The sequence below is a fragment of the Aulonocara sp. 'chitande type north' Nkhata Bay genome, linkage group LG16, assembly GCF_057382095.1.
Source record: "Aulonocara sp. 'chitande type north' Nkhata Bay isolate Kocher_YH1m ecotype deep benthic linkage group LG16, A_spYH_male_GT1.1, whole genome shotgun sequence".
Lineage (NCBI taxonomy): Eukaryota > Metazoa > Chordata > Actinopteri > Cichliformes > Cichlidae > Aulonocara > Aulonocara sp. 'chitande type north' Nkhata Bay.
Genome location: NC_141359.1, coordinates 41,529,417 through 41,553,520, shown reverse-complemented (window position 1 = coordinate 41,553,520; position 24,104 = coordinate 41,529,417). Strand labels below are relative to the sequence as shown.

The following is a 24,104-nucleotide window of genomic DNA, read 5'->3' as shown; positions in this document are numbered from 1 at the left end:
AAACATAAAAGCATTCTGCCAGAACATCTCATAAAGTTATCTTAAAATCTTATAAAGTTACAGTCATTTAGGACAAGTTTTTATTTTTGTGGATTTTTGTTCACCTAAATTGCAACATCATTGTGCATGAAATAACAAGGCGGCTGCTCATGCTTTCTTGTTTGGATGAAGCAATTAAAAGAGTCCTCTAACTATTGGAAGAAATACTGGACTATTTTGTGTTTTGTTTTTTTAAGGCAAGTTTAAGCTTTTTATTTGTTATATTCCAGTATGGCTCATACGGAGCTTGGTATAAACTTAAATGTATAAATTGTAATTCTCACCGGGGTACAAGGTTGTATTAGCTTTGGCTTGAAGATTACAGGCGTTTAATTACAGCCTATCTTACATTGTAGAGTTTGAATAATCTGAACATTTACAACAGAGACAAGGTATTCAAAAGAGAAAAAAAAAGGAAAAAAACAAAAACATTATTGATTGCATTTTTTTGGAACACATGAGATACATAAATCTCTTGTGCATAAAGTGGCAACAAACCCAAACAAAAATTTGTTAATATCCCTTCTTGTTCACCCTCAAGTTTGTGGGACTCCAAACCAAGCTGAATTAACTGTGTAACAAAAAATTCCTGCATGCACACAAAACACGTGAAAGTCACACTCCTCATATAATCTTGCATACCACTTAAGGAAACCATTAGTACATTTGTTTCAATATGCAAAAAAGGAACAGCTATTGACCATTCTGTAGTGCCTGACGTGTAACCTGACGTTGCGCCCAGTGGTAGCTGAGGAAAATGCACCAATCAGAGATATTTACAAATGATCTGTTGTTAGTGCAGGTGACTAAAAAGCATGTAGATGTAAAAGAGAAACGCTTAGCATCACATTTCTCCCAAACACACATTATTCTGAGTCATGCCATTAACGTGCTTTAATCCCAAACTGCTTAAGTAACAATTTTAAGAGTGGACTTCTCATTGAATGGGAAGAAAAAAACAAAACAAAACAAAAAGAGCCACCCATGGGGAAGGGTTTGGTGTTTCTTATGAAGGAAGAGAGAGAACGTTCTCCTATGGTGTGCTATCAGTCTCCTCAGCCTCCACCAGGCACGACTGGTCTGTGTCAGGGACTCGGAAAGGAGGGTGGTACTCGAATGCCGTGACGATGCCGGAGCCAAAGTTGTGCTTCTGGTGCAGAAACCAAACAACAGCTGAGACTCCCACGATAGCCACCACGCTGAGAATGACGAGGGCAGAGAGCACTGCGCTAGGTTCTGAGGGAGACGATTAACGATACAAGAGAGGTCACAATTAGTACCAAAAACCACAGGAATAAGCACAGAAACCATGAGGAAATAAAGCTCAAAGGTTGACTTACTCCGCTTGGCTTTCTCTTTATCTGAAAAGCAAATAAAGACAGAAAACACAATGTGAGGCACCAATCGTAGCCCTGTTTTCTGAAGTGACAGATTCAAATTCCAGTGCAACAGAAAAACAGAAAAAAAAAAAAAAGAAATCTCACCCTGGGCGGCTTCACAGATTACCCCATTCTCCAGGTCATCACTGCAACTGACAATTTCCCACTTTCCTGTGTTTGTGTGCAGAGCTGCACATTTATCCATGGCCGCGAGGTCTGACATCAAAGAGCCGTCCTCCCAGTTAGAGAAATTCATCGCGTAGTCGTGAAGCCACGTCATGTTTTGAGCTGACCAGACACATGAATTGTTATTCCACATATTTAGATGTTTTAGGGCAACTATAGTTAAAGAGTTTATTTTCATTAAGCTTCAGCATTCCTCTAGCATTCACACAAAAACCCCCCACAGGATTTCCTGAAACTTTGCTAGGATGTAAAGACAAGAATGAGTCAATGCTGTACTGTAATGCAAGCTTTTAAAAGTAGCTGGCACAAGCAGAAAATTTAGGTCACTTTAACAATGTTTCATAGTCCACGTCAAACTTGTCAAATGGGAAAAAAGCAGTCAGTTTTAGCTGACACAATATATTCTACAACTGCTTAGAAAAAAAAAGAGGTAAAGTTGTTGTTATATTTATTCTGATTCAGTAAAAGGACTAGATGTTACAATCCCTGATAATTATGCATAATCCTTACTGAAAAGGCAAATTACAGCTACTAAAATATAATGGACTTTGATGCAGCGCACAAAATTCTGCAAGATTCGTTATCAGTTTTTGACCTAGTGACCTCCAAACAACGCTGTTAATTAGTTATGAAACTAGCCAAAAGGTTTTCAGGACACTTACTGTTTGAGTCGTAATACATTCCAAGCCACACGATGACCGGCGGGCTGTTTTTCCACACTTCAGAGCTATAGTCGATGACAAATTTATTCTCCTCCCCGCTCTGGATCGTCAAAAGTTCTAGGAAAACAATCACAGTAAATATGAACGCGTAATCACACGCGTTGATGATGCAGTCGATTTGACTTATTGTTTTTACACAGGAAACATTTGAACGTAACATGGCTCGGTCATCTACCAAAGCCTTTGCAGTGAGTTTTTGCATCTTCGAAGCTGTAGCTTTTGATTTTGTCTTCGTCTCCATGGACAAAGTGGTAACATCTGTCCTTAAAGGGCAGCCAGGTTCGTCCATCTGCAGGGCAGCCTGAAAGAAACAATGGAGAGCCACCCTGAGACCTACAGTTCAGGACAATTTAAACCAACACTGTCGATGAAGTGTGTCGGAGAAGTGCCCTAACTTTGTGGGGTTAAAACTATCCGAGGTTCTGGATCTTCCTTAGCATTCTTTGCCAGGACATTCACTAACACAGCTTCTTGCCCACTGTGTGGTGTACACAGTCAGACTTAGATTAGTTGACCAACTAATCTCAGTCTTGATGATATTCCACTCTGTGTCACTGTCATGAATCATCACGTGACCTCTACTCCAGCAAACCTCTGTTTTCAATCTGTTGCTCCTGTCTGCAGTGAAATCAATGAATGCCAGGGTGACACACTATTGCTAGCTATACATGTTCCACCATATTTGATGCTGATTTAAAACTTTCATCTGTTCACCATTTTGATGCCATTTGTTTGGTCTTACCCACTAGAACTTTTTTTTGCAAGGTTTTGAGAGCAACAACCTCACATTTTTGCTTTTGTGCATCTCAAACCATTTGCATCTGGTGCAGAGCCTCTGAGGATTGTGGTTATGAAGATGACTGAAAGGGAAACACGTACTTCTATCTCCTTGCTGTTCAGTCACAAAAAGCGTTGTGCCTTTCCACAGCCCCCTAATCAGGGGTGGGCAGTTAATTTACCCAAGGGGTCATGTGAGAAACTGGGCCCCCTGGGTAAATTAATTGCCCACCTCTGATTATTATCCTGCAGTGAGAGACAACTTCACCTCAATGTAAATGACAATCTATTTTAAGCCACACAGGCTCCTCTTTGTCTATGTGGCTTAGAATAGATTGCTATAGATGTCAAACAATCATTTAGGTGCCAGGTGTCCAATTACTTTTGGGTATTCTGTTTAAAGAAAAGTGCAAGCAAGCACAATTCTTTTGGCATCGTCATAACCTAATCAAACTAAAACTGAGGCCTGTAAAGCTATGTCTATTATTTCATTTCAAACCGATGATCTTAAAGCACATTAATAAGAACAAAAATGGGAAATCAGCAGTCAAATTCATCAAACTTGAGACGCTTTGCGTCATATCCCAGTTGGTTGCTTCCAACTTGTGACCACAGTTCCTCTTTTATCCGTGTCTCTATTCTGCGTCTGGCAAATGGTGGCATGATTTTATTTATCAATTTATTTTTGGAAATAAGGTTATGTGCTAATATGGAGTTCTAGTACAGCATGGGCGCAAAAACTTGCTGTGTTTTCACTTCAAACCTGCCGTGATTAGCCACCCTGAGGCGAAATCCAAAGAATGCTAATGCAAGTAAGCACTCAGACGAGGTTAAAAAAAAAAAGAGGTGAAGCCCTGATTCTTTCTTTTAAAGAGCCTTTTGAAACAAACGACAGGCGTGCACTTTCACTCGGATACGTGCATGTACGCAGTGTGCTAACGTTAGTTCGCAAGTTACGTGATACAAGCAAAATACACAGTGTCGACATTCAGGAAAGTTGGTTAGGTAACATTAATAAATGTATTTACATTTCTACCCCCAGTCTAAATACACGAAACCCCCCTCAAACCCGAAGTAAACACACACCACAGAGCGCAAAATAACACAGGCCTACGCACTGTTCAACCCAGCGGTGTAACGACGGACAAACCATAGCATGCCTTTAAAACATATCGCTTCCTATTAGCTTAGAGCTGAGGTTCAGTTTTAAATCCTTACCTCCCGTCAAAGGCAGCTGAACACACAGCACGAAGACACACCACAACAACGAGCGGTGACTTTTCTTCAGCGACTCCATGTCTGAAATCTTGTAGCACCAAACTTGTTTTCTGACTGTTGCTCGGTCCAGTCCGCCGCAGCGTGAGCGAAATCCCACCCACCAACCCACACACCCACAGCAACAGCACAGCACACGAGTCACAGACACGGCCTGAACACGAATAAACACCGCGGTTATCAGTGGGAGATGGTCAAAGCAGCATTTGTTTGGGGTTGTTTTTGCTTATTTAATTGGCTTGAACTACACGGAGAACGATATAAATATAATCTCCTGCGCATTTTAATTACAAAATACGGCACGTCGGCAATTAATGCAAACGGATGCAAATTAATGGAAAAGTTTAATCTTCCGTGTTTCTGTGAATATAATTCGTTTGTGTTGTCACAAACAAACAGGTGTAGTCCACTCGGAAGAGCTTTTGCACGATTTGCACATACTTGCCTGTCGATGGCGCTGTAGGTCCAGTTTCCACGACAGTTTGAGCAATGTACTGCTATCGATATCTACTCACAAACATACAATAAAAGGTTCTCTGTGAGTTAACATTGCTGTAATTGTAGACTTCCCTTACTTTTTTTTGCTGATGTGGTGAAGTATTTCAGATAATGTTGTTAATTACTGTATTCAAATTGCCCTTTAAAAAGGATAATTAGTAATTATTAGTAACAGTAACCCACCATGTGACAAAATGTGTCAACATTTAAATGTCAAAAGGTTGTTGGTTCCTGTTTTACATACTTTATTTTAATTATCAGCTCGCATATAGGCAAAGGTGTATTTATTCAGACATTCTTATCGATTTGTTGCCCCCTCCCTGCATCTGAAAAAATGTTTACTGCTTATAAACAGTTTATATCATGCTTATATCATTCCTCTGTATTTAACCACTTAGTAACCAGATTAAATTAAATATAAATAAATATTTTTTGTTAATTTGTTAAATTGTTAATTGTAAATTTAATTGCATGTTTCAAAACTGAGAAGAATTCATCACCATTATTTTGTCAAAAGCAAAACAAAATAAGTTTTTGAAGACCGAATGCAATTCTTTGGTTATGTAAATATGAACAATTCACTGTCTGTCTGTCCTTTTAAAGAGGTTTAAATTAATTTCCTAGTCAATTTAAAAACCTAGTCAGTCCAGATATACACATATAAAATTGTATTGTATTTAATTTTTTTAATAAGTGGTTTCATTTCATAAGTATTTGTACTGTTAACTTCAGAACTTTCTGTGTGATACCTGTTACACTTGTTTATCACAGGGTTCAGAAGATTTCAAAGTTACTGCTTGTAACCACTTGGCTTGAACATACTACATGAGTTTACTGATCCATGGCTTTTTCAAAATATAACACACACACACACACTATATGGTTCCACTCTTCTTGCAATTTTAACACCCTGAGCTGGTATAAGAGAACGATGCACTGCATCAAAATGGGTATGAATGTAGGATACCGCCAATGTAAGCAAATGAGGGAGTGGATATGAAGGCCTCATTCGGGCAAAGAGTGGTTGTTGTTCGGGGGGGAAACAAGGTTTCAACTCCATTGCTTGTAGGCGCATGTGGCACAAACACAGACAGCTGGAGCGTGAGTTTTGCTCCTCGTCTGGAGCCGGTGGCTTCCCGTAGGGTGGCTCAGCACTCTGCAGGAGACTGCGGGGACCCATCTGCCATGGCAAGGCCTGCTCACAGACAGTCACATCCAAGCTTCTAGTGCACCCCACTCACCCCGTCCAGGCCATGCATGTTGTCAGAAATACCATGTGACAGAGTTATTATCTTTCCTACCAGGTCCTCACCTTCTGGGCTCAAAGCATAGCAATTCATAAATATTGGTAGACCATCTCAACAAGAAGCCTATTGTCTTCCTCTTATATCAGTGTCAGAAAGTCAGAGCTTTAGTTTAGCCTGGATATTTAATAGAATAAAAAATTGAACTGTCTTATAGTTACGGTTAAATAAAAATACAGGATATATTTCATATTACACCACATCTTGGAGGCTTAAATGATCACTTCTGATACATCACTTTTTTTAGTCCAAGACACAATATTTTGAGCCAGCTGCATGAGATAATAATGTCTCATTAATTCACTGAGTGGATATTTGAAAGACTGATTAATGTGGAAGGAAGGAGATGTGCATGGTCACATTAGTTGAGTGTGTTTTCTGGGAGAAAACGGACAGCAAAGTGACCTTGATCAGCTGCTGTGTTGACGGGGGAACAAAACAGATGTTCGTTTTCTTGCATTTTGTGCGTGTGTGTGTTGGTTTTTTTTTTTAAATTTTATATGGCTGCTGAAAAATGTCAATCCACCAATAATTTATAAATGACTATAAAGATAATTTTAGGATATTTATGCATATGCTTCTTTTGGCATGTGTATGTTTTTTGTTTGCCAATTTGAGTTAGATTTTCTTTTTTTTTTTTTTTTTCCAAGCTGTCTGAGAAAAGGTAACTCGTTAACGCATATATATTTTCCAAATTCTAATAAGGCCAGTTTCCTTATAAAACCTCAAATTGGAAGTGAGAGACTAAGTGAGAGACGCTTTGGATTTCAGCCCTGTGAAGCTGCAGCCAAGCTCCAATAACAACCATCATATTAAAATTTATTGTTTGACTGTTTAAAAAATAAAAAAATAAAATTGTGCTGGCAAACCGCACAAATTACGTATTTTACATAATTAACTAATGCAAGGTTACCAACCAGTAAACTCAATTAAGATGTGTACTCAAGATTCACCATTTAAAAAAAAAAAAAAAAAAAAAAAATCAGGTCTCCTTGGAAATAATGAGGCAGAGTAAAAGTAGATTTCTTTTTTAATCCAAAAAAAGTCAAAGAAATTAACAGAATAAAATTTGGGCAAAATCTACTAGGGTGGAAAAAAGGAAGTTTGGGGCTTAACAAACACGATAAACAGCACAATAAAACAGAAGTAAAGAGGAGAGATCCCTTAAACTGTACAAACAAGTTAAGTCTGGCAATTGTGGCACAAGTTAAAAAAACAAAACATGTAACTCACATAGCTCTAGAAAATCTCTTATTACCTAAAGCCGTCTGTACAAAAATCTTCATAAATTAGAACTTTTTCATATAACTTAATGTCTGTTCACTACGGTGGTTGCTTATACGAGCAATTTTTCATTGATGCACCTCTTCGACTCTTGACCCAGATACTATGGCACTTGGTTCAGACACCGCTAGCAGCATTAACCTCACAGGACAGTATTACTCGTCAGTCTCAGGCATTACACAAGAATCTCAAGTAGAATTGGCCCTTTGTATCTGTTGCACAACCTAGCTAACTACAGAGGAAATGCTGCTCTTTGTAGATCCAACACAAAGCACCAAGCATGTTTGTATAAACGAGCACAGATTGAGTGAACACCACAAAAGCTATGCCGTCAGTGATAATCTGAAAAGCCTTTACATTTGCCTGTGGAATCTACTGCCATAAAGGCTATGAAACTGAGTGAGTGAACGCAAGTAGAGCTGTCCCCAATAGTGATTATGTTATTCCATCATAATAATATTAAAAAAGAAACAGGTTTGAGGAAAATCAAAAAGTATTAAAAAAAAAAAAAAAAAAAAAAAAAAAAACCTAAAGGGAAACAGCCGTTTCCTTTCAGGCTGACAGGCTCCTGAGTGTGGGATTTGGTCTGGAAGGACGGGCTGGACCTGCTAACCCGGCCTAATACAGAGGAGAAAGAAAACTGAGGTAGATAACTGCTCTGACTGACAACCAGGTCGAATCACAGGCTTACTAGAGGACACCTTAGTTAAAATGGTTCAATCAACTATTTAACAAATTGCCACTTATTTTTAAAGCACTATTTCATATCAGATTGCTTCCGTAGCACTCCATCAGTTTTTTTCCTTTTAAATGAATCTTGATTATAGTGTTGCACCATCCCATTTTTCCTGTTACCATGAAAGTCATCTGTGGCACTTGCTGGAGCCTTCCTTCATACTTGTGTGTCTGTACTGAACTAAATGTAAATGTACGGAAAAAAAAAAAAAAAAAAAAAAAAAAAAAAAAAAAAAAGGCACACTGTCCAAACTACACTCTTTTTTTGCATGGTCACCTTTGTTAAAGAGACAAATGATGGCATTTCCTCACAAGCTTTGGTGACGTAAACTACAACTGAAAGTGCCAAGCCTGATTGTTTCCTATCAAAGAGTGAGGCGCAATAAAATACACATATTCATCAAATTTCTACCCTTCGACTCTTGCAACGTTTGGCCAAGTTCTATTTTAAGGCTTTGATTAATTAATTTTCCACAATCATATGTCCAGGTTTCCCGTTTTTGCGAAGAAAAAGTGAAAAATACATACCTCATCAAAACGACAATTACCAATACCACCTTAAAAAAGTGAAAGCACAGCCAACAAAACAAAATTACACCCACCCCACCAAGCTTAATTTCAGCTATTCTAAAAAACAAAAACACATTTCAACATCCACACGAATGCACAGCCTTCTTTCTAAATAAATATTCCATCCAATAAAATCATCTTTGGAAAATTTCTTTTGCTGCTCTAGTAGGTTTTGGAGGAAGGGAGCAAAAACACATGTTCCATTAAAAAAAAAAAAGAAAAAAAAAAAAAAAAAAAAGACCGCCTGCAGGTGAGAGCTCTTATCAGTTTTTTTTTTGGCTTATTGCTGCTTTGTGGCGGTTTGTTCAAGAAATGTATCAAAACTATTAAGGCAGATTTTCAGACAGCAAGACTGAGTTCTAAGAAAAAAAAAAAAGAAAAAAAAAAGAAAAAAAAAATCACTTTACAAGAAAAACAACACTAAACACATCACCATATCAACACTCACACAGCAAGCACAAAAAAAGTCATTTTCAAATATTTGGCAAAAAAAAAAAAAAGAAAAAAAAAAAAAAATCCTCAGGAAAATAGTGAACAGAAAACATATTTGCACAACTGGACACGAGATTCTTTCTTGTGTCCTGTGGCGACCCCTAGTAAAAAATAAACGTTCTAGTATGAAAATAAAACTTCTTTAAATAAACTTTGAATCATCTGATGAACTTAGGTGTACGCTCTGAAAATGATACCCGAAATAGTATCACTTTAAACATTTGAGCAAAACAGTGAAAGATCCTTAGCGTCCGCTGCGTTTGTAGACATTGTTGTGAGGGCTGTTGTCCAAAGGTCACCTCAGCACTACTTGGTTTGTTGATAGGAATAGGGGGAATGATTGCCGGATGAGTCCACATGTGACTGTGCACTGTTTTCCTGAAAGAAAGAGTAATAACTCAGTTTTTTTGGGGAGGGCAAAATATTTTGCTAAAAGTGAGGCTGCAATTTTGTTGCTGCACATACTTCCACAGGAACAGTGGCTGTCGGCAGATGTGGATACTGTGGGATATATGCTCCTTGCATAGCTGTATTTGGAGCCATAAACTGCAAGAAAATGGAAAATGAGACTATTCAAGAACCAAAATAAGCATATCTTAATAGTTTTTTTTTTTCCTCAGACAAAAGTATAATGAGTCACACAATCTCTCAGTTAATCTCATGCAGGTTTCTCTCACCGTTCCTGCACTACCCAAGGAGAGGTGACCCATCTGCTGAGTGAGAGGCGCCATCATGGAAGGAGGCTGCAGTGACAGAGATGGGTCGATAGAGGGCGATATCACTGTACCCTGCAGAAGCAGAAGAAGGTGAAATTTACAATTTGAGCAAGTTGGCTATAAACATCTCGACTGGCCTGACGCATCAGACACTGTTTGTATATTGTTGCCAACTCATTTTCAAACTAAGACTATCATATTTTAAATCTGTTAGAAATCATTTAGCATCTGTCATTAAATACACAGCTTCATACGGTCCATCCAAAACAGTCATTTAGACACCCATACACAAACACATTGCTCAGTCCTCAAAAAAAAAAAAAAAAAAAAAAAAAAAAATCAGTATCACCTGTGTGTACTACTTTATGTGTCCGTCTGTTTACACTAAACCAAAGACATATTTCGTGACTAACAGTATTATGATTAAAAAAGAAACAGAACAAAATACGAGAGAACTCTTGTTCTTACTGGGTGCTGCATGATGTAAGGCTGATGAGGCATCCAGGATGGGTTCTGCATCTGGAACATCAACAAACACGCTCGGTAAACAGTCTGGCTCAGAGCAAATGCTATTTCCAGAGATCACGTCCTACTGTGATTGGCACATAAACAAGCATAAAAGGCTATACTGACATTTGTCACATACCTGACCTACATCTCCAAACCCCCCCCCCCCCCCCAAAACTATTTCAAATCTCAAAGACACATGTTTAACGAGTATTTTTGAAACTAAATTACATATTTCTATCACAATATTCACGTATTTTACATACATATGTTTTAAAGTGCATATTCATCAATAGAAAAAGTATTCAAACCTGATACGTAGAAAGCGGAGACATGTAGGGAGACATGGAAGTTTGAGTAATCATCCTGTTTGAAATACTGTATGGTGCTGGAAAAAATCTGTGAAAGTAGAATTGAGAATATTATATTATATGACGTAAATATATTGAAACAACAACAGTGCATTATACATGTTTATCTAACTTACCCATTTTGCATAGCAGCTGAACTGGGATCATACGTGAGTGTCATTCCAGCCTGAGGGAAAAGAAGACAGGACTTTAACTTAGATGAAGTCTGCAACTTTAAATAACATAAAACCATCATCTGTGGTGTGACACTGGGTCTATATACACTTCTGTTTGTTGGGAACAGAAGATGTTCATCTTCCTTTTTTTTTTTTTTCTTTTTTTTAAAATAAACACTGTTTGTACTGACTGACCAAACACAGTCAGCTGATGGTGGTTTGTTTTGTTTTGTTTTCTCAAAGTGTAAAGCACTAGAGCTAGCCAGAAATTATTACCACGCAATAGAAATGCAGTGCCTTGAACAGCACATGCTGTGGACTAATAATGTTACAACGGTTATAGCTATAACTTGTGCTCCGTGAAGTGGGGCGCACATTGTATGAGGTATCAAGGAATCAATTGACACTTCTATCCCAGGATTTAAGGACCTGTGATGATGAGTGCGCTCCAGCCTTCACAAACCAGATGTTAGATGGCTTCGTTTTGCAGATGAAACCGCTTTGCTATTAAGAAACAGACCAACAGTGGTGTTGTACTTTGTTCCTCTTTTTTGGGAACAGAAGTTGCAGTCATTACTTATAATTCCCTTTTAGTTCATTCATTTGGTATAGCACACAATGTATGACACATACATTCATGCCCTGTAGAAGAGGAACTAAAACTAGAGTCGGACCTTTAGTGCAAGTTAATGCTGAGCCTAGGAACGAAGACAGGATAATCTGCTGACAGGAGTGTCACACCCATACGATAAAACAAATGAGTTCAGCGGTGACCAGTGACATGGAAATTGCTCTTTAAAAAGAGCTTATTGATATAGCGCTGACTGAATGCAGACTGTACAGTCTATGTACAATGAGTAGTACCCACAGTAGAGACAGCAGAAATATGCAATCTTTCTTGCTCTGCAGCTTAAATACCACGGAGTTGCAAGAAATGGATTATTCTAACCCGCTGTAGCATTTTGAATCGGTCAGTGCTTTTTCCAACAGTTAATGAGAAAAGCCTAGCTGGCACCCCCCCCCCAAAAAGAAAACAAAAACCAAACCAACCACACAAACAAACAACCAAACAAACCACCCCAGTTTTCTCAGAACCAGAAAGCTTTTCTGCAACGTCACTAAGAAGCCCTGAGCTTGAATGACAGAACTAGCATGCTTGTACATTTGCATTTCTCTGGAGCTTGCCCAATGAATCCGATTATCTTCACAGCGTAATATATAAATACATTCATCTTGAAGGGGTGCTAATGCTCAATTGACACATTTTGTGACTGTGCAAAGGGTGAATGACAGAGCAAACAAGTTCACCATTTTTGAGTATGCAGTGTGGTCATGTGTATTATTAGTATCTGTGAAACTCATTGAGGAAATCTATCTCCTAGCCTACTATACAAATTTTAACTTCTGACATTTTTAATTCTTGCAGTTCTAAAATAAGACACAACCAAGCTTTCTCTTTCTTCTCTCAATAACAAAATACTACATGCCACAGCATTTGCTTGCTTTAAAAGCAATGCAATAATGCAATGAACACTCCCTCATTCAAGGAGTGTTTATTACACTGCTGCAGGTTTCTCTGAAAGGACTGTGTGATAATAGTCACAAAGCAAGGTGGTTTGATGATGATCTATGAAGGTACTTCAGCTACTAGTTCACCTGGTGTACTGACCAAGGGTACTACTTTTAGCTTTCCTCCATAGAACAGGGCCATTGAGATTAGACTCCACAGATATTTGTCCTCTACCAGCTCCGCCTAAAGCATCGCCTGATTTGTCTGAAGCACTGTCGGAGAACTGTGAGAACTATGACATAGGTGGACTCGGAATATGAGCAGACAATTTTACAAGCATTAATGATTTGGAGGGGAATAAAAAAAACAAACAAACAAAAAAACCTCGGCTGGCAGTGATGAGGGCTACTAACAGGCTTAAAACAAACAAACAAAAAAGTCAGTCAGTCAGTACATGGAACAAAAAGAAGTGGCTCCATAGTGTAGTGATTTACACATTTCCCTAACAAGCAAATCCCAAGTTTGATCCTGGGAGGAGACAGAATTCCCTTTAGGGTTGCGTCAGGAAGGGCATCCGGCATTTAAAAAAAAAGTCTGCCAAATCAAACATGCGGAGCTCCCTGCTGTGATGACCCCTCGTGAATAAGGGAGCAGCCAAAAGTTTCTTTTCTGAATAAGCTGAACACAACATTGTGAAATGTGACAGCTTTTACTGCCTGCCTTTATCTTACTCAGTTCCATCTCCATAATTAAACCCAGGACTTCCCAAACCTAGTTATCAGTGAACTGATGGGCACAACATCACAAAAGTTTACAGACCTGTAAGCTGCATTAAAAAAAAGAAAAAAGAAAAAAGAAAGAAATCTCAAGCAAATGAGCATCTAAAGCAAGGAAGAAAACATTAAGGCATCATTAAGGCAGAAATAATGAATAATGTGACCCGTGCCTCTAGCTGGTATACTATCCAAATTTCATGGTAGCAAAAGAAAAAGAATGTAACATTTAAACTGGCGAGTAGGTTTATCTGCAAATCTTATGACGTTAATGAATACAAGACTTTAGTGTTTTAAATGTGTGTTTTAGGGTCATATAATTATACAAAGACCCATAGAACAATAGGCCTCAGTCTTTCCACTGAGAATCTGATTTCTTATATAGATACCCAAGATTGACTCTAAAACCTCTCTTAAGAGACCCTCTAAGGAATCTTTGCACCAAAATCCACGGGATTTTCTAGGAACAGTGACGCCATTTTCTGGAGCAGATGAGGTTTTCAAGTTAAATTGTTATGGCACTGTAACCCATTAAAAACCAAACTATTGTCATGACACAAAAAACAAGCTACCAAGTAAATCTGAAGTTACCATTGCTGAGCTTCAAATCCTGCTTCATAGCACAGACCTCAGAAGTTTGCCCTTTATTATTATTCCTATCTGCCCATGGATTAGTAGCTGAGACTCATTCCATCAACTTACCAGTCTAGAGTCACCATCCCTTCCCCAGTGTCGACCATTCTGGCCAAATTTATTCTGGCTTTGTCTCTTTTTCTGTCCACCATCAGCAAACTTGCAGAGCAAAGGTTCAATTGGTGCTAAAATGAAAGAAAAAAAAAGAAAGAGGCATGGCAAGAGAATGAAATATGAGATTTGTGTTTAACAAACACTATTGCACAGACTCATTGTTCGCCATTATTTTCTGTGTAGTCAGTCACTCCCTGAAGCCTAGGAGTACACATTTACTAGCCAGCCTGGGAACACAGACATCTAATTTGGCAGCTGTGGAGCTTTAATCCCCTCCCCTTCCTGAACGAGGCACGGCCAGCAGAGACTACTTCAGTCTAATAATCCAATTAAAACGCTTAGAGAGGGAGTGAAAGCCACACAGAGCAGCTCTTTCGTTTTCTTTGTCTATGCTCTGCCTCTTAGGGCTGAGTGTATATGAGCTCTTTACCAGCAGACTCACTGACTCCTGTTGGAAGAATGAACCACTGAGCCAGTCACTTCATCTTGCCCATACAACTCCACCCAATCCTATGCAGACTAGCCCTAATAGACAGACTTTATTTTCTATCACATCTTTTTGTTAATGACATTGGTGTTAAACCTTAAATGTAGTATTTTGTACTGTATACACCACCAAATATAGTATAGGTATAGTGTATGTTCTTACCTGGTACACCTGGAGGTGTCTTAATGAACTTTCCATTGAAGTGTGAAATGACTGCATCACATTTTTCCGTTGACTCCATCCTGAAGCCCAAAGACAGAGTGAAAAACAACAGAAGTGACATTTGCAGCAACAAGGCGTCAGGTGCTTTCCTAAAATGACTTCTTTATCAGTTGGTGGAAGCGGTGGTTTGTCATAAAAGATTTTTATCTACAAGTTCATGGCGTGCATCTCTTGTAGAATCAACTTGAACAGTTTTGGACATGCACAAAAAGATTCCCGTGATGAAATATGATATTTTCTGTTTTGCCATGTTTTTACCATGGCTTTGACTGTCAGGTATTTTAGTTAAATGTCAGGTTATGCAAGTACGACTGGCGGAAGCGAGTATTACCACTGCAATTAAATAAACCAGTCATTGTGAAACTATTTTTAAAGGCGTTTCCATTTGTCCATACGTGAACAGTTTCTTTGTTAATCAACAACAGCCCCACTGTATGTGTTTTTAGATATTATTTTTAAGAAGTGAAACAAATTCTGAAAAGGGCACTGAGAATTTTACAACAAGAATCATCTTTTTTTAGTGATATAAAGATTTATTTTTACTTTATGACTGGTAAAAATCAAGTAGAACATAGCAGATGTGATTAAAACTGTGGCATTGTTAATAATAAGTTAATATCAGACTTCCTGTTGATTTTCCTCGCCTGTCTGGAAAGGTCCATGCCACACATGTTTCTATTCCTGGACTTGACAACACTTATGTTTTAGTGGCCAAAAGTAGTCCCTTCCTGTTTATAGTTGTAAAGATACCTCTTTTGGCCAGGAAGCAATCCAACAATTTTTCAACAAACAATATACAATGCTAGGTAGAGGCCAGAGATGTTTTTCAATTATTTCATGTGCCTATTTGGTTTAGTCATACCAGTGCGGTATGCAAACAGCCTCTCAATACTATTTCAAGTTCTATATCTGACAATAAATTACAAAAGAATCCCACCTTGCAAAGCCCACTCCTCTGCTGACTCCACTGGAGTCCCTCAAGATGCGAGTTGATATGACCTGGCCAAAATGCTTTAACATGTTCTCCAGTTCCTGCTCATCCACAGACACAGGCAAGTTCGAGATGTACAAGTTTGTTGGGTCTTGTTCTTGTTGCTTAGAAGAAGAAGAAGAAGAAAAAGAGAGAGAGAAAAAAAATGCACATATGTCAAAACATTGTAATTGCAATACCAGAAATGCCTTAAACACACCAGGAAAAATATTCCTTTGTAATATCACATCCACACTGACTTTTTAGTAGTTGGAAGAGGAAAGGAGCCACTTCCTTAGGAATTCCATATTATTTATCCTCAGTAATGGGTTTATCTGTGTCTCCTTTGGGAGTTTTCAGTAATAAGGGGTTGGCTAAGAGCACTGATAAGAAGATATTTGCATGCGGCTCATGGTGGCTTAAGGCTCGCAGCTGGTTTCTTGATGTATTTTAAGAGCATCAGCAGAAATGCAAGAGATGGCTATGAATCCCTGGGGAGAGGCCTCTCACCATAAGCATCTGTGTTGTGTTTTTCATAAGCAGCAACAATAACAGAAAATGGAATGACAACAAATTAGCTGCAGCTTAGGCAACACCAAACAATCGCAATGTGTTCAAACATAGGATTTAACCCTCAAAATTGAATGGTTGCTGGTGCCAGATGGGCTGGTCTGAGAATTTCAGAAACTGTTGTGTGGGAAAATCCCAGCAGATTCAGCAATCTTTAGGGTTTACAGAGAATAGTTTGAAAAGGAGAAAATATCCAGCATACTGTTGATGCCACAAGTCAGAGGAAAACAGTCAAATTGCTTTAAACTGACAGCGAGTCCAACTCCAATTACAATCAACATATGCAGAAGAGCATCTCTAAACACACATCAGCAGCAGAAGCAAACAGCGGGTTGTACTCCTTTCAGCTAAGAGCAGGAAGTGAAGCTAAAGTTCACACAGGCTCTGCTTAAACTGTTAGATCTTTGCCAGAGTGGACACCCATAAATCAATCAATAAATAAGTGAGCTTCTTTTTATGGTTGTTAGACATAACTTAATTGTAAACATTCACGGGGAATTTTGAACTAGTATTTACCGTTACTTGTGACTTATGTAAACCGAAGTTGGATTGAGGTGAATGACCTCATTTCAAAGATCCAGTAAGTCAACTTCAATAGCTTATCTATTTCTATCTGGATTCAGTTTTGCCTTAATGATCCAAATCGAAGTAACAGTGACAATGGCACGCACATAACGAAGTATGTAAAACCTTAAGAAACATTGATTTTTAACGTTAACCTTTTATATTTGTTCCTTATAGTATTGTTCAGAACTTTGTAACATAACATCCTCACTTTTTATAATTGCATTTACCTTTCTCAACAGCATTTAACTTAAGCGTGGCCTTTAGTATTTAAAATATTTAAGTATTTAAGAAAAAAGAAAAAAAAAAAAGAAAAAAAAAGCATACTGGTTGGGGCAGGTCCCACTGGACCGCAGACACGGACATGACAGAGGACACTTGCTCCTTGCTCAGTGTTGTGTGGGAAGGTGAACTAATTTTTTCCAGACAATCCACTGTTACCAAAACAACTCTCAATTATTCATTTCCTTTTCTGAAAGATATAAAGCCACAAGTAAAATAACATGACTTCAGAGCCCACCATCGAACCATCTGTTATTTTATATTCCTGTATATTCATTTAACAATATTCAAACTCTAACTTGAACTGCTGTACAAATATACGATTATATTGAGAGATTTAATGAAAAGTCTTTGAAGTGGGTAGAATATTATCAGCCTGGACAGACATACCATAGGAGCACATGGATATACATGAAGTGATGAAAAATAATCGAGCTGTGTCACCATCGCCAATTTTACTCGCAGTACTACTTTTTTTAGACAATAGCCATTTCAGATAAAACATTAAATATTAAAATATTGTTTAGAGCTGTAGTATAATCTGCTTTGTTTTGCTCAAATTTAACATGAATTTATGGTCTGTTCTCTAATCTCCCACAAACTTCAGCTCCTTATTAAGTGTTTCATTCAAGTTAACAGACAGAGTCACTTCTGCTTCATGTATTATTGAGTGGGGCCTTTTCTAATAAACTAATCTAACATCATTTATAAAAGCTGAAAATAATGTTTGTTATAAACAGACCACCAAAGAATTTTATTTTAGTATTTGGTATGACCCCCTACTGGTGTTAATGATAACATGTACGTGATCTGATATGTACTCTACAAAGCCTGATGATCCATGTCATCCCACTGCAGTTTGAAAAAACGTCCTATGATATGAGGAATCTATTTGATTTCTCTCATTAATTAAGTGTCCCCATAAATATTCAGACGGGTTAAGGTCATGTAATTGTGGAGTGAAGTCCTCCGTGGTCTTCTTTGGTGTTAAAATGGTTCTTGCAAAGTGTTGACTATATTTTGCAACACTGTCCTGCTGCAGAATAATTTCTTGAATACTGCCAAAACAATGTGTCGCAAAGTATTTGATACGCAGCAGTACCCTTGACTCCTTATATGAAGCCGTCATTTACATGAGAATTTGGCTTCTCCTCTTTTTAAATGCAGTTTAGAGATCACTAATCACATTCTGAGAGCCTTCTTTTGGTTTTTGGAATCTTTGACTTTTTATTTTGCTAATCATGCATCTGTGAAAAAAAGCTTTATGTATCGATTTCATAATGATGTAGTAACTTCTGGTCTGCGTCACTGCCATTTTAGCATAACTGATACCGTTTCTCCAAAGTGCACTGGAGTTTCATATACCTTTAAAACTTTCAGTCAAGCCCTGAGAGTTTGACACAGAACAATTTGAGTCACTTTGTCCTGATGTCATGTTTCCCAACATCACGGCGCTACTTAACGCGTAACACAGTTCACAGCCATATTTATAGGAGCTGAGCAACAACTGCAACTTGATCTACTTGAACAAGCTTCTGATGAGTAGATCCAATCCAGCTGAGCATTAACTGATTGCAAGCTTCAACAGAAGAAAAACATGTCAAGGAAATACTGACCAATCCCAGCAAACATGTCACAATGTTGTTGTTTCTTTAAATGTTTAAAATCCTCAAACTTTCAGATTGAAGTTAGTTTTTTGGAATGCTCTGTGTTCATCCATTTATGAGAACATGAGCATATTAACAAATGCACTTTGACTCAAAAGGAGAAATGTACTAAACAATGATAACAAATGCAACAGAAGTCCAACTAGTTTTGTACAAATGAGAACCAAAATGGAAACTGATAGAACACAAGTGAAGAAGACCATCAATGACAGCAAGAAAGACACCAGGTAGAAAGCTGCAGGAAGAGGTTGGCGATTCAGCAAATGTCTTGGTAGAGTCCTTTTGACAGCAGTCAAGTACAAGTACTTACTACTTTCTTTTGACAAGACATTAACTATGACCTCACAGCTCACTGAACATCAACTCCTAAAAGCACACACACACACCCCAGAAATACCTGTTACACATTAACCTACCATTTTGTTCATTAATAATTACTGCAAATGGAACAACTGCAGTCCAGCAGAGTACATATTCAGCCTGTATTAGTGTACAGTACTGTTTCTTATTATTCCACTAATCTTGTTTGCAGAGCATCACCGTACAAGCCAGGGACATTAAAACTCATTTTACATTGAGGGCCACATACAGCCCACTTTGATCTTGGCCAGACAAGTGAAACTTCCCTTTCTGGCAGTGTAAAGACGTTTAACTGCACATTTAATCCCTGAGATATGACAATAAAAGCTAGTGTTTCTACATGACAAATGTATAAAATTACAGAAAAAAGTTCTGGTAGCTCACTGCACATTGTGTCCCATATTTCCCAAGTTCCTGTTTTTCCTGTTCCTTTCGGGTGGCCCAGATTGGAGTCTTTGGTGGGCCGATTCTGGCCCTTGGCCCTTATGTTTGACAACCCTGCTACAAGTACTTGTATAATTCACATGCAGCAACCTAGAGGCTGCCACAAACTGGTGCATGGGTTACTTTTGTCACACATACAGTAATTACACAAATAGAGACTGTTCTCAGCACACACTTCCTGTATGATTCAATTCAGTGATCAGAGCCATTGAGCATACTGGTTGTGGAACATATATCATGCAATCCTGCTATGTAATACCTTAAGGATTAGTTTTAAGTTGATCAACTAGCCAGAAGGAGGACAAAGAGTGAAGCTGAGTGATTTGTATTGATGTGATATCAGGATTAGTCTGCAATGAATCCTTACCTTTGCCATCTGAGCCTGGACACCACTTGTCTTCAAGGCAGCTACAGCTTTCTGAGCTGCAGCGGGGCTATCAAAGTCAACAAAGCCATATCCTGAGGGGACAAAACACATAATTAGGATGACATTCTAGACCAGAGACATTACATGAGGAGAAGACATGGCTCTCAACAAATTCTGACTAAATCTATAGGGGGCCCTCTGAGTCACTCAGCAGTCAAACTGGGAAACATGTTGTTGACAGTTTAAACTGTGTGACATACAAAAAGTGTTTGCCCCCTTTCTGATTTCCTTTTTTTTTTTGTATGTTTGTCACAGTTTCAGATCATCAAGCAAGTTTAAATATTACACAACGATGACGCAGGTAAACAAAAATGCAGTTTCTAAATGAAGGTGTTTTATTATTAAGGTGGGAAAACATACAAACCTACATGGCCCTGTGTGAGAATGTAATTGCCCCCTAAGCCTAATAATTGGTTGGGCCACCTTAGAAGCAACAACTGCAATCGAACATTTGTGATAATTGGCAATGAATCTTTTACAGCACCGTGGAGGAATATTGGCTCACTCTTTTTTGCAGAATTGCTGTAATTCAGCCACATTGGGGGGTTTTTGAGCATGAACCACCTTTTTAAGGTCATGCCACAGCATCTCAGTTGGATTCAGGTCAGGACTTTGACTAGGCCTTCCAAAAAGTTCAGCTTTTGTCTCATCAGTCCATAGAGTAGTTTCCCAAAAGTCTTCAGGATCATCAGGATGTTTTTTGGCAAATGCTTTTTGGTCAGCAGCGATTTTCTTATTGAACAGGCCATTTTTTGCCCAGTCTGTTTCTTATTGTTGAATCTTGAACTTTGACCTTAACTGTGACATGTGAAGCCTGTGGTTCTTTAATGCTGTTCTGGGTTTTTTGTGACCTCTTGGATAAGTCATTGATGTGCTCTTGGAGTAATTTTGGTTGGTCGGTCATTCCTGGGAAGGTTCACACTGTTCCAAGTTTTCTCCAGTTGTGTATAGTGGCTTTCACCGTGGTTCAATTGAGTCCCAAAGCCTTAGAATTTGCTTTATAACCCTTCCCTGACAGAGAGATGACAGTGACTTTCTCAAGTGTTTCTTTAGATCGTGTTATGATGTGTTGCTATTTGAGATCTTTAAACCTCCTTCACTTTGTCAGACAGGTTTTATTAAAGTGATTTCTTGGTTCAAGTGGCTGCCAGTAATCAGGCCTGAGTGTGCTTAGTGAAACTAAACTCAGCTTTCCAAAAAAAATGTGGTTAATCACAGTTAATTCACGATTTAACAAGAGGGGCAATTACTTTTTCCATACAGGACCAGGTAGGTTTGGATAACTTTTCTACGTTAATCAATGAAATTAATGATTAAAAATGGCATTTTGTGTCAACTTGTGTTACCTTTGTGTAATATTAAAATATGTTTGATGATCTGAAACATGTAAGTGCGACAAATATGTGAAACACTAGGAAATTGGGAAGGGGCGAACACTTTCACACCAATGTATCCCCTCGCTCATTAGACCAAACATATAGGAAAGTGTACTTATTTCAAAATGCATTTTAAATTATTAAATTATAGACCTGAATCATTTTGGTTTTCTGAATTGAGCCAATAATAAAGCTCCAATGTTGTGAAATTATAGACTTGCAAAGTTGGAAGTTTAACTATAAAAGTTTAACTTATGCCAAGTTTAGTAGTTTGTACTGGATTTGACTGGATGGTCTGCAGTTTTTATGCCCCAGTAACCACTGAAATTAAACCTACAGCCCTCTCCTTATTCATTTAGAAGGGGTCATCACAATAACTGCCCAAATAACTACTCAGAGGCATTTCAAAGATCGATGTAAAGTGATGGGACTTTCTCTATATCAAGAACAGATAATTATAGAACCACCAATAGCTATCCTTGAGATAACTATTCATTCTGTATTTTAAGACGCAACTTTAAAATGTGTATGTTTGTCTATTACATAATATAGTTCTTTCTGTTTATACATATAAATATGCTTGATTTGTGCGTGTATGTGCGCGTGTGCACGTGACAGCATGTTTTTTGAAAGTAGGGGGAAAAAAAGTGCTGAGGCTGCAGATACCAGTGGGTCAGTTCAGCTCTTTGTAATGGGGGTACAAACAGGGTGTATACATAGTTTATAGCTTCTACTGTTCTTGATATATAAAACACATTTAAAATGAGTCATGATGAATGTATCAGAACAGTTCCAGCTAAAAAATGGGTCACACCGTTTTACGTGAATCTGGTCTGACAGTTTATGAAAACAGTAAAAAAGTCAAATAAGGCAGTTTTAAAAGTGGATAAGTAAGGTCATCGCAAAAGCCTGTTCTATTTAAAATTCAGTCAGAGCCTCGCAAGGTCTTTAATGGTTTCTCATTTCACTGAAGGCCTTTGATTTACTGGCATCTCTATAATCCAGTAGAGAGTGACAAAGCGATCTCTTAATCCCATTACCCCTAGAGATTCAGCAAGCCCTGCTTTAGTCAGGTGGGCAATCTACTAGAACTGGAATAAGACCAACAGTGTCACTCAGCAAGAAGAGGAAGAGTTGGGCGCGTCTTCCTCCTAGGCACCGTGCATGACAGCGACAAACCAGCGACAAGAGCCGCTGCTTAAAATAACACGAGCTGAGAGGCAGCTTTAAACAGCCTGACTGTCTGTTTCCTGAAATGATCTGAAACTACATGTCTGCTTGATTTTGTTTTTTTAATGACAGAAGTCACACCCTGGATGCTGCAGTTTTTTGGGAATTTTAGGAATGTGTAGGTGCTATATATGTTGCGTGGCAGTTTCCTTTCATGCATATTGAATCTCAAGAGAGATAAAAGAGGGCAGTGCTGGTAAGACAAAAAAAAGAACATGACACACCTTTGCACTTATTTGTAGTCTTGTCCAAAATAGCTTTTGTTGATACAATTTTGCCATACCTGTGGGAGGAGCAGAAAGGCGAGGTATTGTTAGCAGGTTTATGCACCAGACAAAGCCAGTTATAAAACACTTTGACTGAGAGAAGGTTGAGCAACAATCCATGACATCACTGTAAAAACATGAGAAACAGGAAGTGGTTTCCATGTGGTGCTGAAAACCCCACAGTGCTGCAAACAAGTAATCTCCAATTTCAAATAGTCCCTTTGCCTTGGACCAAACTAAACCAGCGTTTTAAACTTTTAACAGTCTCACTGTCTCTTACAAGAAGGAGGGTGATGAAGGGCAACATCCTTGCAAAGCCTGTGTGTCACAGGCTGTTTCAAGATTATATTTAGGCTTACTAGTGAACTATATACACATTAAAACTGTCTTCACAGAAGACTTTTTCACTGACAGATTTCTCTAAAGTACTGACAGACCCATGCCTCATGAAATACAAAGACTATTGCATTCAAATTATTCTTTCTTGCCATTAGTCGTCTTTCCAATCCATCGCTTGAAAGTTTAAGTTAGTTTAACAAATGCAAAGTGGTGTACCTGACCATTTTGCATTGCATGTCATGCTTACAGGTCACCACAGTTTCCATTCACTACATTGCTCCTACACTTTCCCTGTTAATCAGGACACCCTTTTAAATTTCCATGTTACTTAAGACAAAACCCTAAATTGCTCTGTCACAAATATGTAATAGTGATAAAAAGTGCTTTTGTAGGTACACATTTTAGTCCTCTTCAAACTAGAAAAGGGTTAGTAATAAAATCTTTGACCAAAATGGGAAAAATGAGACAAAAGGAAAATCTCCAGAATCTTTATTTATTTATTTTTTAAATTGTACAGTATTTTCCAATCTGAAGGGTTTATATACCCTTGCTTCAGGACACAATGTAACATGAAACAAACTGCAGGATATATAAACTACAGATGGTAAACTGGGTGAAAGAGCATGAACTTCTGACCCCTCTTTCTCTTGAATATTAATTTTAAATTACTCAACTACAGATCCTGTTATTTCTCTTACAGTACCATCAAAATGCAGAACATATGCATGCACCTAACACGTAACCGCTTATCACAACTTTCAGATCATTCACTGTGATCCAGTGAGGTATTCTGAATGCACAAGTCAAGTCTTGTTTGCTCCCATATTTACAAAGGAAGTGGTAAGCAGCCCGTTTGATGT

The 24,104-nt window shown here is 38.2% G+C and overlaps 2 protein-coding genes across 2 annotated transcripts; both read right to left on the bottom strand.

Annotated features, from left to right (window-relative positions):
- Positions 1-1,057: 1,057 nt before the first annotated feature.
- LOC147312163 (CD302 antigen-like) lies at positions 1,058-4,400 on the bottom strand. Its single transcript, XM_086267254.1, has 6 exons — positions 4,322-4,400; positions 2,502-2,627; positions 2,267-2,383; positions 1,524-1,706; positions 1,380-1,400; positions 1,058-1,275 (listed from the first exon to the last, which is right to left on the bottom strand). Exons 1-6 carry the CDS (start codon positions 4,398-4,400, stop codon positions 1,073-1,075), a joined length of 729 nt encoding a protein of 242 aa, XP_086123380.1. The 3' UTR covers positions 1,058-1,072.
- A 5,167-nt stretch (positions 4,401-9,567) lies between these two features.
- LOC147312162 (RNA-binding motif, single-stranded-interacting protein 1-like) lies at positions 9,568-23,468 on the bottom strand. The gene is made up of 12 exons (XM_086265679.1): positions 23,461-23,468; positions 22,864-22,922; positions 19,974-20,065; positions 15,687-15,844; positions 14,690-14,769; positions 13,996-14,111; positions 10,972-11,021; positions 10,796-10,883; positions 10,446-10,496; positions 9,939-10,049; positions 9,727-9,807; positions 9,568-9,639 (listed from the first exon to the last, which is right to left on the bottom strand). Exons 1-12 carry the CDS (start codon positions 23,466-23,468, stop codon positions 9,568-9,570), a joined length of 966 nt encoding a protein of 321 aa, XP_086121805.1.
- Between the last annotated feature and the right edge of the window lie 636 nt (positions 23,469-24,104).